The 13,952-nt window shown below is 38.6% G+C and overlaps 1 protein-coding gene across 4 annotated transcripts in view; it reads right to left on the bottom strand.

The window, feature by feature from the left end:
- The window catches only part of cdkal1 (CDK5 regulatory subunit associated protein 1-like 1), a 281,165-nt gene that overhangs the window by 164,905 nt on the left and 102,308 nt on the right, over positions 1-13,952 (bottom strand). For all 4 annotated transcript variants that reach the window (XM_085473177.1, XM_085473178.1, XM_085473180.1 and 1 more), the window contains one exon: positions 13,126-13,246. In XM_085473177.1, the coding sequence (XP_085329303.1) occupies positions 13,126-13,246 (121 nt within the window). The remainder of the gene's footprint in view (positions 1-13,125; positions 13,247-13,952) is intronic.

The following is a 13,952-nucleotide window of genomic DNA, read 5'->3' as shown; positions in this document are numbered from 1 at the left end:
TGAACCGAGGGGCTTCAACAAAGCCCAGTCTAAGATAAATAAGGGTCATTTTAAACCGTAAATCATGCAAAGCTACTCTAATCAAATCCACAAATAAAAATATGCAGCTGGAAATGTGCATAACAGGTCCACTTTAAAGCTGTTGTCATTTTACATCTAGCAGAATCTTTGCATATATTAGAGGATGTAAAGGAATTATTGAGACCTTTTAAAATGTTTTGGGTTTTTTCTCAATTAAGAGTTTTCAAAAGGTTCCTAAACATTTTATTACAAACGTAACCACTCTCTTCTTAAACTCCATTCCTCTAAAGCAACAAAACAAAATGACTGGACTGGACTGCATGTGTCTGCACCACTACAGATAATGTAGTGGAAATCACCTCATTACTCGGCTGGTGTTTCTTATTGACAAAAAGTTGCTGCTTGAGTCACAAATCTTCTCTAAAATAGTCACTCGTGTGTGTGGTCTGGGTGTTGCTCAGATTGTAGGGATGTAAATTTGTTTACACCGTCACAGTATGTCAATGTGTTTTCCTTAGGAGGATAAAAAAAAAGCTCCTGTAATGTCTGTCATCAAATTTTTAGGTGAAGACATGTTGTTAAGGTTGAAGTAAGCTTAAGTTTTGACATGTAGTAGTTATGGTTAAAGCTCCAGAACATTTCGAACTGAACGTAATGCCCCCTGAAATCATGGACACACTAATAAACTACTGTGTGTATGTGTGTGCACGAGTGTGTGTGTGTGTAAATTGTGTTTGCCTGTGACACACTGGGACTAATTCAGTTACTCAGGGGTTCTGTAGCATAATACCTTGTAATGACACACAATCTCATTTTGTCCAAGGAGACACATCAATCTTTTGGATTTACTGTGGGGAGCACAGTCTGTCCTGGTGAGCGAGTGTGGAGAATAGTGTACGGAGTGTGTGCGTGTTTGTCCTGAGCATATATTTGTGTGTTTGTGTGTTAAGCAGTGGGAAAGAGGGAAATGGAATAAAGTGTTCAGACCACTGGAGCTGAAAACTACCCATACATTGGTTTGATAAACAGCAGGAGAGGCCACTGTGGTACACAGCTAGAAGAGGTGTGCACATATGTCTGTGTGTGAGTGTGTGTGCCTGTCTGCATATAGTCGTGTGTGTGTGTGTGTGTGTGTGTGTGTGTGTGTGTGTGTGTGTGTGTGTGTGTGTGTGTGTGTGTGAGAAGAATGAAATAGAAAAAGAAAATGAGAATTCTGTTGTGGAGGTGTATGTGCGTGTGTGTCTTGTGCTGAAGTGCAAAATCAAAATGAGATTGTGTGTATATTGGGCATCCATGCGTCTCTGCGACTGTTCACACATATGTACGTGAGAAGAAAACCTTTTGTAAACACCCTTCATTCTGCTGTAATTCCACTTTTCTGAAGCACATCAGCACATTTTCTCCATCTTTTGTTGCTGCTTGACATGATGCATTTTCACTTCTGCTCTTTCAAGAGAAAAACAACACAGAAAAGAAAAGATGAGATCATTGACCAACGGCAAACAAAATGAAAATGCAGTCAAGCGGCGCGGTCCAACGGGATTCTGTTGTACGACGTGGAAGAGATATGGACCGATATCATGCAGAATGACTGTGGATATTAGAATCTGAAGTTAGAGAAAATATACCTGCTTTGATTATTAGGTAAAAAAAAATGATGTATAGGAGAAGGAAAAAGAGACGTTGATCTCGAGTCCCATTGACTTCCATGCTGTTGCTATGAAACTGAAATTACAAAACATAAGTCTTTTTAAGTTATCGAATAACTTTGCTAATGAGTTTGCATCTCTCCATCTTTTCTTCTTGTGTGACACTCCCCTTTAAAGCAGATACTTTTCTATAACACCAACACCTGTATTCCTTTTGTAACATTAGCATTCTTAAGTGCCTATAGGGAACAAATAAATACAAAAAAACATTTAATAAAAATAATAATGTTTGCCTTATGCCGGATGCCCCACCTGATCCAACCCCACAGGGATTCGTGTCTTCTCCCAGGATCGCACCAGGAATCTTTCGATTATGCTATTCCCAAGTGACACCCTCTATAAAGTGCGCACTCAATGAGTTTTGCTCTGACTTTTTACCTTGCTTAGTCAAGGAATGTGCCATATAAATACATAAATCAATCATAATGACATTGATTGATCTGCAAAGAGAAACGGTTAAGAGGACTAAGAAAAGAATCCAAGCACGGAGGAAGCTCTGAAAGTGAAACACGCCAATCACATACCGATGACTGTCATTTCTTTTCTTGGAATAGGACCAGCATGATTATTCAAAGTCAAAATTAGAAAAGCGAACTGAGAACTAAGAGTTAAAAATACACATAAGCACAAAAGCTGTTTTTTTGCGTTGTTTTTCAGAAGACCGATCACAGCGACACACTACTGATGGCGAAATTTAATGACAGAAATGATCATTTTGAGCAGACTGGAATTAAAATGATTACTGAAGACGAATTTAAAAGTAATCCTATCAGACATAGAGGCTAATATAACTTCTAAATATGAAAAAAAGGGCTTTCTCCAAATTTTGTGATGTTATTTGCTTGACACTTTAATATTTACTGGGGAGGCAATATTCTTAATACTGAAATATTAAGACGGGCAGCACATGCTCAAAAACTTTTGCACAAATTTCACTGAAGCTAGGGCTGTGCGATATGACCAAAATCTCATATCCCGATATAAGAATTCTATCATCCGATAACGATATAAATCACAAAAATGTAACATTTTCTGTAAATTCTGTGAATCTCGGGCAGCTCGACTTGCAGGAAGTGGTTCCAGCTGGGCGTCATGTAGCTGGAGTCGAGTGTTTTAACAGATGCATGAAACGATACATTTTTAGACATAAGTTGTAACAGCCGCCGTTTCTTTTTGAGTATTTATTACACGGCGTGCTGCGGGGAAAAGCCTGTTCTAACGTTTGAGTCTAAGGTTTATTTTTTAGCACCTGACGGCTCTTTTTTGCTTCTCATCCGTAGATACTCTGCATCCTCTTTCACGTGATTCAGTTTATTTTGAAAAGTCTCAACAGGATCTTGAGCTTTATTGTGAAAGGTTTGTGGAAAATAAACAAGCGGACACGCAATGGTTTTACCGTCGTTGTTGCTAACGACAACGCATAAAAACAGGCGCTTGTCCGTCTGTAGTGTGGTTATATTACATATAAGAGAAAGAGAGCACTTTAAGAAATGAATATAGCCACTACAGTGACCATCAAAACCATGAAAAAATATTGCCGTAAACAGTTCATTTTGCGACACAACAAAACAAACGATAGCGTAAAATGAAACGATAGACGTTTTTATATCGTCATCCGATATATATCGTTATATCGAACAGCCCTAACTGAAACAACATTGAGACACAAGCAAACAAATTAAACCACAGAATAAAATTCACATCGCTTTCTGTTTAAATAAGAAACACCTGCCATCCAGCACCTGTATGCAGCTTTTTTGTTTCAAGTAGCGTGCATTGTTTGTTGTTGCTAGCTGACATGCATGAGTTCAGAACTGGCCAGTGGACCATCTCAATCCAGCCTCCAATATCCTCCAACCTTAACAAACCTTCCAAAGATAAAATAAAAAACTACACTTAAATCAAGTCTCCACCTGCAGCAGCTTCTGTTAGGGTGGCCTTCCAACTCGCACACAGCAGATCAAGGACTACGATACCCAGGTGCTCTTAAAAACGGCAGGGTCTGAGTGTGTCAAACTGTGGGATGAAAGCATCTGAGGACTGCCTGTAGTTTCTTCCCTCGTTTAGTTTTGACTAAAGCATTTAGACCTTCATTCTGATCCGTCCTTGTTACTCAGGGATACGTAATGTCAAAAAAACAGGAGTCATAAAGTGATGTTGTATCTGCAGCTTAACATCTGAGTCCTAACCCTGCTCTAAGGCTAATTGATTTTCTGTGCACCAAGACATTAGTGACCCCAAATTTACCCCACTCTCAGCTGGCTAAAGTGTTGTGCAATACACCTTAGACACAATGGTTAACACAAATCTACGTGAAGGTCAGCACTAAAGTTGATAAGGCCTATTATTCCACTGTGTCGGCTCGGAGAGGGGACACAAATCACAGGAAACAAGGAGGCTAACACATAGGGGGCCTCCCGGATAACACAAATATGTTCACAATGCACTCATACATACATTTTTTTACATGCTCATCTGGCTTTGTTTACATTGTGTCTGTGTGCATAGCGTAGGTGTATTTTGCTACACTGATTGTGGTTGACTATATAAATACATAAATGAAAACAGCAGATAACAAAATAGAAAAAATAAACTGTTTTTTTCTTGAGATTATTAAAGCCAAATACAAATAAAGCATCTAAAACCGTCACGTGAAACGTTTTAATCATCCATTCAAATCCCTAACAATGGATTCATGCGATATTCAACACAGTAATGGGAAGATAAATTAGCTTTCTGTTAAGTAGATAAGAACATTACTATTAATGTCACGAGGTGAAAAGAAGAAAAAAAGAGAGAATAATCAGGGACAGGATAGAAAACCGTGAACAAAGGAGAGAGAATAAATTGGTGTACAAGTTCCAAGGTTATCCATTATAGTCCCTGGACTGAGAAGAGCAGCAGCTACAAGAGGAAGAAATGTTTACTCTCCTGTAACAAAAACGAAGAGCACTGAAATTTATCATGCACTCAATTTTCTGATCCTCCGATCTATTTGAAACCTATTGTAAACCTAATATGCGGGCATCCAACGGTATATTTTTGCATTAATATTTATTTTAATTGAGATCTATAAATTAAAAAAAATGCACCATCATTCCATTGGAATATTTTGTTTCAAAGTTTTTTGATACCTCTTGATATTAGCAGTTCAACTTCAAACTATTTGTTGCAAAGGACGAAAAGCCAGCACAGCGCTCAGTCGTCACGGTGCAGTCGGCCTTCGGGAAATTCTTCAAATGTGTTTCAGAGAGCTTTGAAACACATTTGAAACACAGCCTAGTCTTGCTGCCTATTCTGATACCATCCTGTCCACCTACTGGTCTGCTGGGAGCAACAATACAGTTAGTTATTGGTTAGAGGTTAGAAGACGGGATCATGTGCACCTGACTTTAACACGCTGCAATCTCAATGACAGAGAGAACTGCCTGAAATGCAACTAAACAGAGAACGGGGAAGAGACAGCTAATGAAACGTAATGAGCTGTAACAGCGGAACAAAGGACTTTTTTTACGCCTGGAATCTAATGGCAAAGGTTGATACAGACACAGCAAGACACACACACACACACTTAATGACCCATTCTGTGCAAGTGGTTGTAAATTCCTGTTTATGACACTGAAGCACCACATCTGAACTTGCTCACAAAAGGGTTTTGAACACACACACACACACACACACACACACACACACACACGTCCCCAATGTTTAATCAGAATTTGACACCCAATCCCAATGTCTTGTTTATTTGCCTGTTCTTTTTTGTTCGTTTCCCTTTTTTCAGGGAGATTTTTCATTATATACAAAGTTTATTCCAAACACTTTGCATTTTTCAGCCCTTCGATGTATCGTTGAACGATCACATATTAAAATCATAAAAATATTTGAAAATACACCCCACATAAAACACTCACAATTAAGTTGGCCACTATATTTCAAATAGTGTTTAAAAATCCAAAAACAATCGCCGTTGGATTTTCAATCCATGTAAAACAATCCAAAAACAAATAATGAGGAGGAAAAATTATACCAAATAAAGAGCACAAGCAACAACATGAAGTCAACATCAAAAATATAAGGAGCGTGGTTTTCAAAGCAACAAGATCTTATTCAAAAACTCTTCATCCCATTCCCACATCTATTGCCTCCATTGCTTCACCACTCTCACTGACTATTCAATGTATCCACAAGGTGTGAAAAAGCCTAGGTTGATAAACATCCAAGTTCTCAAGGTTTGAATTACATGGAATAAGAGGCAGATGACACTATGATTTTCTCATTTTCTGGGATTATCCATTTCTGTACCACCTCTAAAGCTTACAGAGAATGGTCCAACAAAGAGAAAATATCCAGTTAGTATCAGTTCTCTGAGTGAAAATACCTCATTGATGTCAGAAATCAGAGGAGAATAGACTGAATGTTTGAGCCGATAGGGAAATAAGCGCTCATTAGAACAACGGTATACTTTTAGAACTAAGGTATGCAGAACAGCATCTCTGAAAGCACAGAAGATTCAAGCAGATGTTTGGATATATTGTGCATGATGATGGCTCCAGCAGTATAAGACCAAGAGCCACTCAGCTCAGAACAGGAAGGTGAGGCTATAATTCACACATGCTCACCAAAAACTGGACAACAGAAGACTAGAAAAATGTTATCGAGTCCAATGAGTCTCTTCTGCTGCAACATTAAGATGGTACAGTCAGAATTGAACATCAACATCATGAAAGCACGGTCCGTCTTACCTTATGAGGTAATAAAGTGGTGTAACGGTTTGGGGGATATTTTCCCTTCATACATTGGGCCCATTAGTATAAATTAAGCATTATTTAAATGCTACAACTTGAGTGAGTATTGTTGCTGACCATGTCCATCATCCCCCTATGACCACAATGTACCCATCTTCTGATGGCTGCTTCCATCAGCACTTTCGGGATGTGGTGGAACGGAAGACTCACATCATGAATGTGCAGCAACTGTGAGACGCCATCACGTCGATATGGACCAAAATCTCTGAGGAATCTTTTCAGCACTTGCTTGAATCTATGTTATGAATAATTAAGGCAACCCTGAAAGCAGAAAGGGGCCCAACCCACTACTAACAAGTGACAGCAAAAGTGGCCAGTGAGTGTATATTTGCAATACAACATGCATAAAATATATGACTCCCAATGTTTGGAAGTGTGAAAGTGAATCCAACTCAAATCCAAAATCGGAAGCAAAATGAAACCAAATTAAAATTCCCAGCTATTTTAAACAAGCTATTGTTGAACCAATATTAAAGAAACCAAATTTGGACACATCTCTTCCAAGCAGTTAAAGACCAATATCAAAATTACCAATGGTGTCAAAGATCTTGGAAAAAACAGTTGGAGAACAACTTAACAACTTTTTGGAGAAGAACAATGTTCTGGACATTTTCCAGTCTCGTTTCCGCAAATTGCACTCCACTGAAAAAGCTTTGCTTAAAGTGTCTAGTGACATTATGATGGCAGCAGACTCTGGAGAGTACACCATTCTGGTTATGCTGGATCTCACCTCTGATAAATAGGCTGAAGGACTTGTTTGGGATAACTGGTGTTGTTTTAAAATGGTTTATGTCATATCTATCTGCGAGTTCTTTTACTGTGTGTATGAATCATGTGTTGTCTGAATCATCAGTTCTGCCTTCTGGGGTACCTCAAGGATCTGTTTTAGGTCCGATTCTCTTTTTGCTGTATATACTCCCTATTTGTCTCAACAAATCAGCTCTGGATCGCCTTCGAACTCTACAGAATGCCGCGGCAAGACTTTTAACTGGCACAAACAAGAGGTCACACATTACTCCAGTTTTGGCTTCTCTTCATTGGTAAATTTTAATTATAACTTCTAGAGCTCTGCACAGTGAAGCTCCCCAGTATATCTCTGAACTGTTAAAACCTCATGCTTCATCCCGAACACGTGGGGATCGGGCTTTTCGGGCACTGGCACCAAGGCTGTGGAACTCCCTGCCGTTGTCTTTACGCCGTCTAGACTCCACTGACTCCTTTAAAAAGGAGCTGAAGACATTTTTATAGAAACGAGCTTTTGATTTTAATTTTGTTGCCATGATGCCAGGTCTCGCTTGGAAATGAGATTTTTAATCTCAATGAGATATTTTTACCTGGATAAATAAAGGACTAAAATAATTAATTTCTTCACTGTTTTTTTATATTATTTTTTTTTGTATTTCTTTTTTTATTGTGAAGCACTTTGTGATTTTTATCTGTGAAATGTGCTATATAAATACATTTTGCTCACTTACTTACTAAAATAAACCTACAAATGATATAAGGATCAATATCACAGGAACATGGTGGCCCTTTCAAAGTACAATCCAGGACTGTTGTTCATTTATGTAGCTAGTAAAGACAACTAAAAGTAACTGTGCTACTGGCCAAGAAGAAATCTAACAATGTTTCTTTAATACAAAGCCGAGGCTACGTATGGCCTAGCTAGACTACGGTGAATGTATTCTGATGAGATGAAATTAACTTGGTGGGGGCGGAAAGCCAATCTAATGTGGATTTAACAGGAGCAAATGAAATTAATATGCAACTTAATGAAACTAATATTGTGAATCAATCTGAACACAAAATTACATTTTCATAGGTACTCCCAGGTGAGTCACTGTGCCAGGCTTTTGGTAGGATTAGCAATAATAAAGCAAAGAGGATGGTTCCCTAGGTTCATCTACGAGACCCAGAATAAAATTATCATGTGCAAAATAATTTATTTATTTCTTCTTCTTTTGGGAGGGGGTGTGTTTGTTTGCTTGTTAAATTGAAAATATGAACTACTTGACCTTTCACTCTGTGATCATCTAAAGTTCTAAAGCTCAGAGTCGTCTAATTGTTGGGGTTTTCGCTGTATTGTTGTAGCGTCTTTGCCCTAAGCACTTTGAGATAACTGTAATCTGGCGCTTTGATTTACTACATGTTGGATACCATTCTAAAATTCAAAATAGCACTAGTAAAATTCTAAGAAAAAATATCTTAGACATGGCAAAAAAAAAAAAAAAAAGCATGGAGATATCAACCGGGTTTAAGACACGTTCAGTTTTTAAACCCTAAATTTATACGAGATTTGCAACTTTTCAAAGATCTGTGGAAGCCCTCCACCCTGAAGCATGACACCTACTTGACATTTGGCAAGAATAGAAGAGAGCGCCCTCAAATCAATGCATCCCACGAGTTCATATAAAAAGGCAAATTGGCAACAAACTCGAGACATTAAAAGCTACACGAATGAAGACACACACACATAAATGGTTTTGAGTGTTCTCTTCGGTTATTTTTAAAAAAAAGTGAATGCGAGCGCCTGTGTCCCACACAAGGATTTCTCTGTTTTAACAGCTGACAAATGTCACCAGTGATGTCACCAAGACCTCAGAGGAATAATTACGACTGATCATCCAAAACTAGAAAACATAAAGGACACATTTTGTCTTCTTTCCATTACACCCCCAAACACACACAAGCACACACACAAGCACACACACAAGCACGCACGCACACACACACACACACACACACACACACACACACACACACACACACACACTTTAACCTTAAGAGGACCATGTCAAATTACTGACAGCAGTGGCTGACCAGCTCATACAAAAGCGCATATTAAGCTTGGATTTTCAGTAACATAAGTGTTATCTGGAAGAGATTTGGTCGATTCACCCAATCAAATATTTGAATAATCCACTATTCTACTGAAGCCGTTTTGGTTAAAAACAAGAGGATTTATTTGTTGCCAGCCCAACCCTTTGAAAAACAACAGCGAGATCATCTGGATCAGACACAGACCTCCTGCTGGCAGGAGGCTCCAAGAGACTGACATCTGCACACCCATACTGCAACACAAAGCCACAAACACAATTCATATACAGTGGTGTGAAAAGTCTTTGCCCCCCTTTCTATTTTTTCATGTGTTTGTCACGCTTACAGTAAATGTTTCAGATCATCAAAAAAATTTAAATATTAGACGAAGATAACAGAAGTAATACAAGATGCAGTTTCTAAATGAAGGTGTTTATTATTAAGGGGGGGAAAAGTTTGTGAAAAAGCAACTGCCCCCTAAACCTAATAAAAGGCTGGGCCAACCTTAGCAGCAGCAACGGCAATCAAGCGTTTGCAATAACTGCCAGTGAGTCTTTTATGGTGCTGTGGAGGAATATTTGCACACTTATCTTTGCAGAATTGTTGTAAATCAGCCACATTACAGGGTTGTAAAGCATGAACTGCCTTTTTAAAGTCATACCTCATACCATATGTCAATCAGATTCAGGTCAGGACTTTGACTAGGCCACTGCAAAGTCTTGATTTTGATTTTCTTAAGCCGTTCAGAGGCGGACTTGCTGGTGGGTTTTGGATCACTGTCTTGCTGATCAGAACTGTTGTGCTTCAGCAGTTCTGATCAGCTGGTCACACCTGGGAAACTTCACCACTGTTCCATGTTGTTGCCATTTGTGGATAATGACTCTCACTGTGGTTCGCTCGAGTCCCAAAGCTTTAGAAATTGCTTTATAACCTTTTCCACACTGAAAGATCTCAATTACTTTGTTTCTCATTTGTTCCTGAATTTCTTTGGATCACGGCATGATGTCTGACTTTTGAGGATCTTTAGGTCTACTCAACTTTGTCAGGCAGATCCTATTTAAATGGTAAATGGACCAGTTCTTGCATTACGCTTTTCTACTCTGGGCACTCAAAGCACTTTATATAACTTGTCTCATTCACCAATTCATACATGGCTTTTTTCTATGCTTTTCCTATGCAAGTGCTTTCTATCTAACCTTCACACACATTTGTTCATATTCCAACGATCACTTCTTCACACAGGGCCATGTAGGTTTGAATTTATTCTCCCTTATTATTAAATACCTTCCTTTACAAACTGAATTTTGTGTTTAATTCTGTTATCTTTGTCTAAAATTTAATTTTCTTTGATGATCTGAAACATTTAAGTGTGACAAAAAAAAACAAAACAGGAAATCGGGAAGGGGGCAAACACTTTTTTACACCACTGTATCTCCAGGTTTAAAGACCCGCTTAAGCAAACACAGCAGAAACAGTCAAAAGCGTTAGTGCAAAGGTACACAAAGCAAGAGTTACAGATATTTAAAAAAGAGGCTGAAGTTTTGAAGTGACTAAAGAAGTGACAGAGCCTAAGGTTTATTTACTGAAAATTATATACATATGTTAAAATATAAGAGCAAGGAAAGTGCTGAAAAAAGAAGAAAAATAAACCGTGCAGCTTCAAATATTGTGTCTTTCAGACCAACCAGGAATAAACCAGCTGCACTATGGTGACCAATTTTAAGCAACACTTAGAACATTACAGAAAAGTGCTGTCTCTGATGTGCACACTTGATGGCAGATGTTGCAAAAGACGATTTATTTAATTGAAATCCTGCCATTTGGACATGCTAAATTTGACACCGATCAGAAGTGTCAATTTAGATGAAAAACAGTGGCCGAACCAGTTAAATGTACAGATTTTCTACTTGGATCAGCTCAAATGTGGTCTAAGAAGCTTTACTCTGGAACTGAGCTCTGCAGATTATGAACATCTGAAACACAACCCGCTCTTCAGGAAAGACTCCCACAACTTCTCAGTTAACCTTGGAGTATGCATCCATTATCATCATGTATGTTGTGTAATAATAACATCACTTTGAACACATCTTTGAGGTAAAGGATGATACTCTCTTCGCTCTAGAAGTACAAGCACACAAGTGAGGGAATACAACAGGCTATATATTTTACTACCACCAACAGCAATGCTAGTGGTTATACACCAAAACTGATGTTACATATAATGACTTCAATGACTGCAGACACTATATAGGGAGACCTTTGCTGACAAAACAAATACAGTTTTAAGCAGCAGCATGATAAGCATGATCTTATCACGTTAAGTGTGAAAATAAGCATAAGAATGCTGCTGCAAGTAGTCCAACAGATTCAAGGAGAAAACTAGTAATTCAAGTAAAATCTTCAACCCCCTCACTGACTGTAATAAATGTAAACACAAGAGGTTCAAAGAAAGAGACGATGCACTGCTGATTATGTGAAGTCTACAACTTCTTAATGGTGCTTAGGAACAGCTTAAGCTTGTTTACTCGACAGCTAGCTAAAAAGCAGGAGGGCCTGAACACATCTGTACAAGAACAAATACTGTGCATTTAAGCCTAGAATGCTATACTCATAAAGAGGATTATTGCTTTGGTACAAGAGTACTTGGTCTGGGAGTCAAGCCATTAATATATAGACCCGGAAGACATGCATTCGGATGATTGATGGATTATCCTCAGTGGAGGTCCAGCACTAGGAATTAGTCTGTCATAACCCTTTTTAACTAGTCTACTGAGAATATAGTGCATGAGTTAGAGGACACATATCTGTAAACAACATAAAATTCACCCATAAAGTCCAGCTGTGCAAGAGGATGTAGGTCTCAGAGTCTGTGTATTTAAGACTTAATTATCAAATGTATATAAATTGACAAAATTTAGATATAATGTAGAAAAACTATTTTTAAATTAACTAGGAGTGACTTAAAAGGCAAGATCCTGCAGATCATCACAGCGATGATGGAGAAAATGCGTTTTTTAAAATTATGCTTTTGTAATAGTACACTGAGAAAAAACTGAGAGGCATGTTAGGCACGCCACTCCCCTGCTGATTCAGCTGCATTGGCTCCCTGTCAAGTTCAGGGTCCAATTTAAGATCATAATCATGACTTATAGGGCCCTGCACAGTGTAGCTCCAACTTAAGTGATCTTCTTCTTTCTTATCACCCCAGCAGGTCCCTGAGATCTTGTGACCAGGGGTTGCTGGTTGTCCCGCATACAAGGTTAAAAACAAAAGGTGACAGAGCGTTTGTATCAGTGGCTCCCAGACTCTGGAACTCACTCCCTTTGAGTTTGAGATCTGTAGACTCAGTCATGTCTTTTAAAAAGCAGTTAAAAACCTGTCTGTTTAAACGCGCTTTTGGTTGATTTTGTTTTGTTTTAGATTTTAATGTCCGTTTTCTGCCTCTGTAAAGCACTTTGTGATTTTATCTTGAAAGGTGCTATATAAATAAAATTTTACTTTACTTTACTCCTATTACATTTCCACTTGATAAATACCAATATATGTTCATGAACATACTCAGATTTCATACACGCATGCACACCTTGTGAAGTGATTTAAAATACCCTTATTAATTAGGCATAGAGATGCGCTGCTCAAGTAGCTGAGCAACCACAAAGAGAGAGCACACCGACATGCACATGCAGCAAACTGGGAAGGCAATAAAACTGTATTCAGTTGTAACATAAACACTTTAGGCTGTGTTTTCTGTTAGTGTCTCCGTGTCCTACCCGGTGTTAATGGAGATGATTTCAATGAGAGGGTTCTTCCTGATCTTGGGGAGGTCCAGTCGAGCTCCTCCAAGTCTTCGGCCTCCATCTTTCTTCTGACCCAACAGACGAACCGAGTGGCCTGAAAAACAACAAAAAGAAATCGTCTCACATAATCAAATGATCCTACTAAAACGCTGACTGACTATCACACTACTGTCCATGTGCAGATGGATGCAAACATGTTTAAAAAGGCACACTGAAGTATTTTTGTTGCTGTATTTTAAATGCCAAATCTGAATTGCACTGCTAAAGAGAAAAATAAATACAATATAACAGACGTAAGAAACATTTTGCCCGTATTGGTTGTCAGAGCACTTGCTCTCTCGTGAGTATGTCTCTCATCAAACTTACAATGCAAACAATGAGATTATATTTGCATTTCACCCACAAGCAAAATGCCAAACAGAAATCAAACTTCCCATTGTGCAAAATCGACCTCAAATAAATCGCTCTCATCTACTGTGGATAAATTTAGTACGAACAGGACAATGAGCAAAGACATAATAGCAGATCGAAGCACATGCAAACAGGGTTTTTCCTTCTCAGAAATGGACTTTGGGGCCTCTGGCTCTCATTAACACTGTTTTGGGGTTGGGAGGGGTCCTCAGCGTGTGCCCATGCACACTATAAAAGTTGGTATCCAACAAAAAGTACAACCAAAAAGAACAGACCCATCCTATGCCTAACAACCTCACACAGACTAGGGGTTAACAAACACAATGGAAACACAGTAGGAAGAGGGTAATAAGGCCCAGCTGAATACAATTAATTACAAAGGCAGGAAA

Source organism: Copadichromis virginalis, linkage group LG11, assembly GCF_057382275.1.
Source record: "Copadichromis virginalis isolate Kocher_CV1m ecotype Utaka linkage group LG11, C_Virginalis_male_GT1.1, whole genome shotgun sequence".
NCBI classification, from domain to species: domain Eukaryota; kingdom Metazoa; phylum Chordata; class Actinopteri; order Cichliformes; family Cichlidae; genus Copadichromis; species Copadichromis virginalis.
Note: the sequence above shows the minus strand (reverse complement) of the source record. Positions and strands in the feature narration are given on the sequence as shown.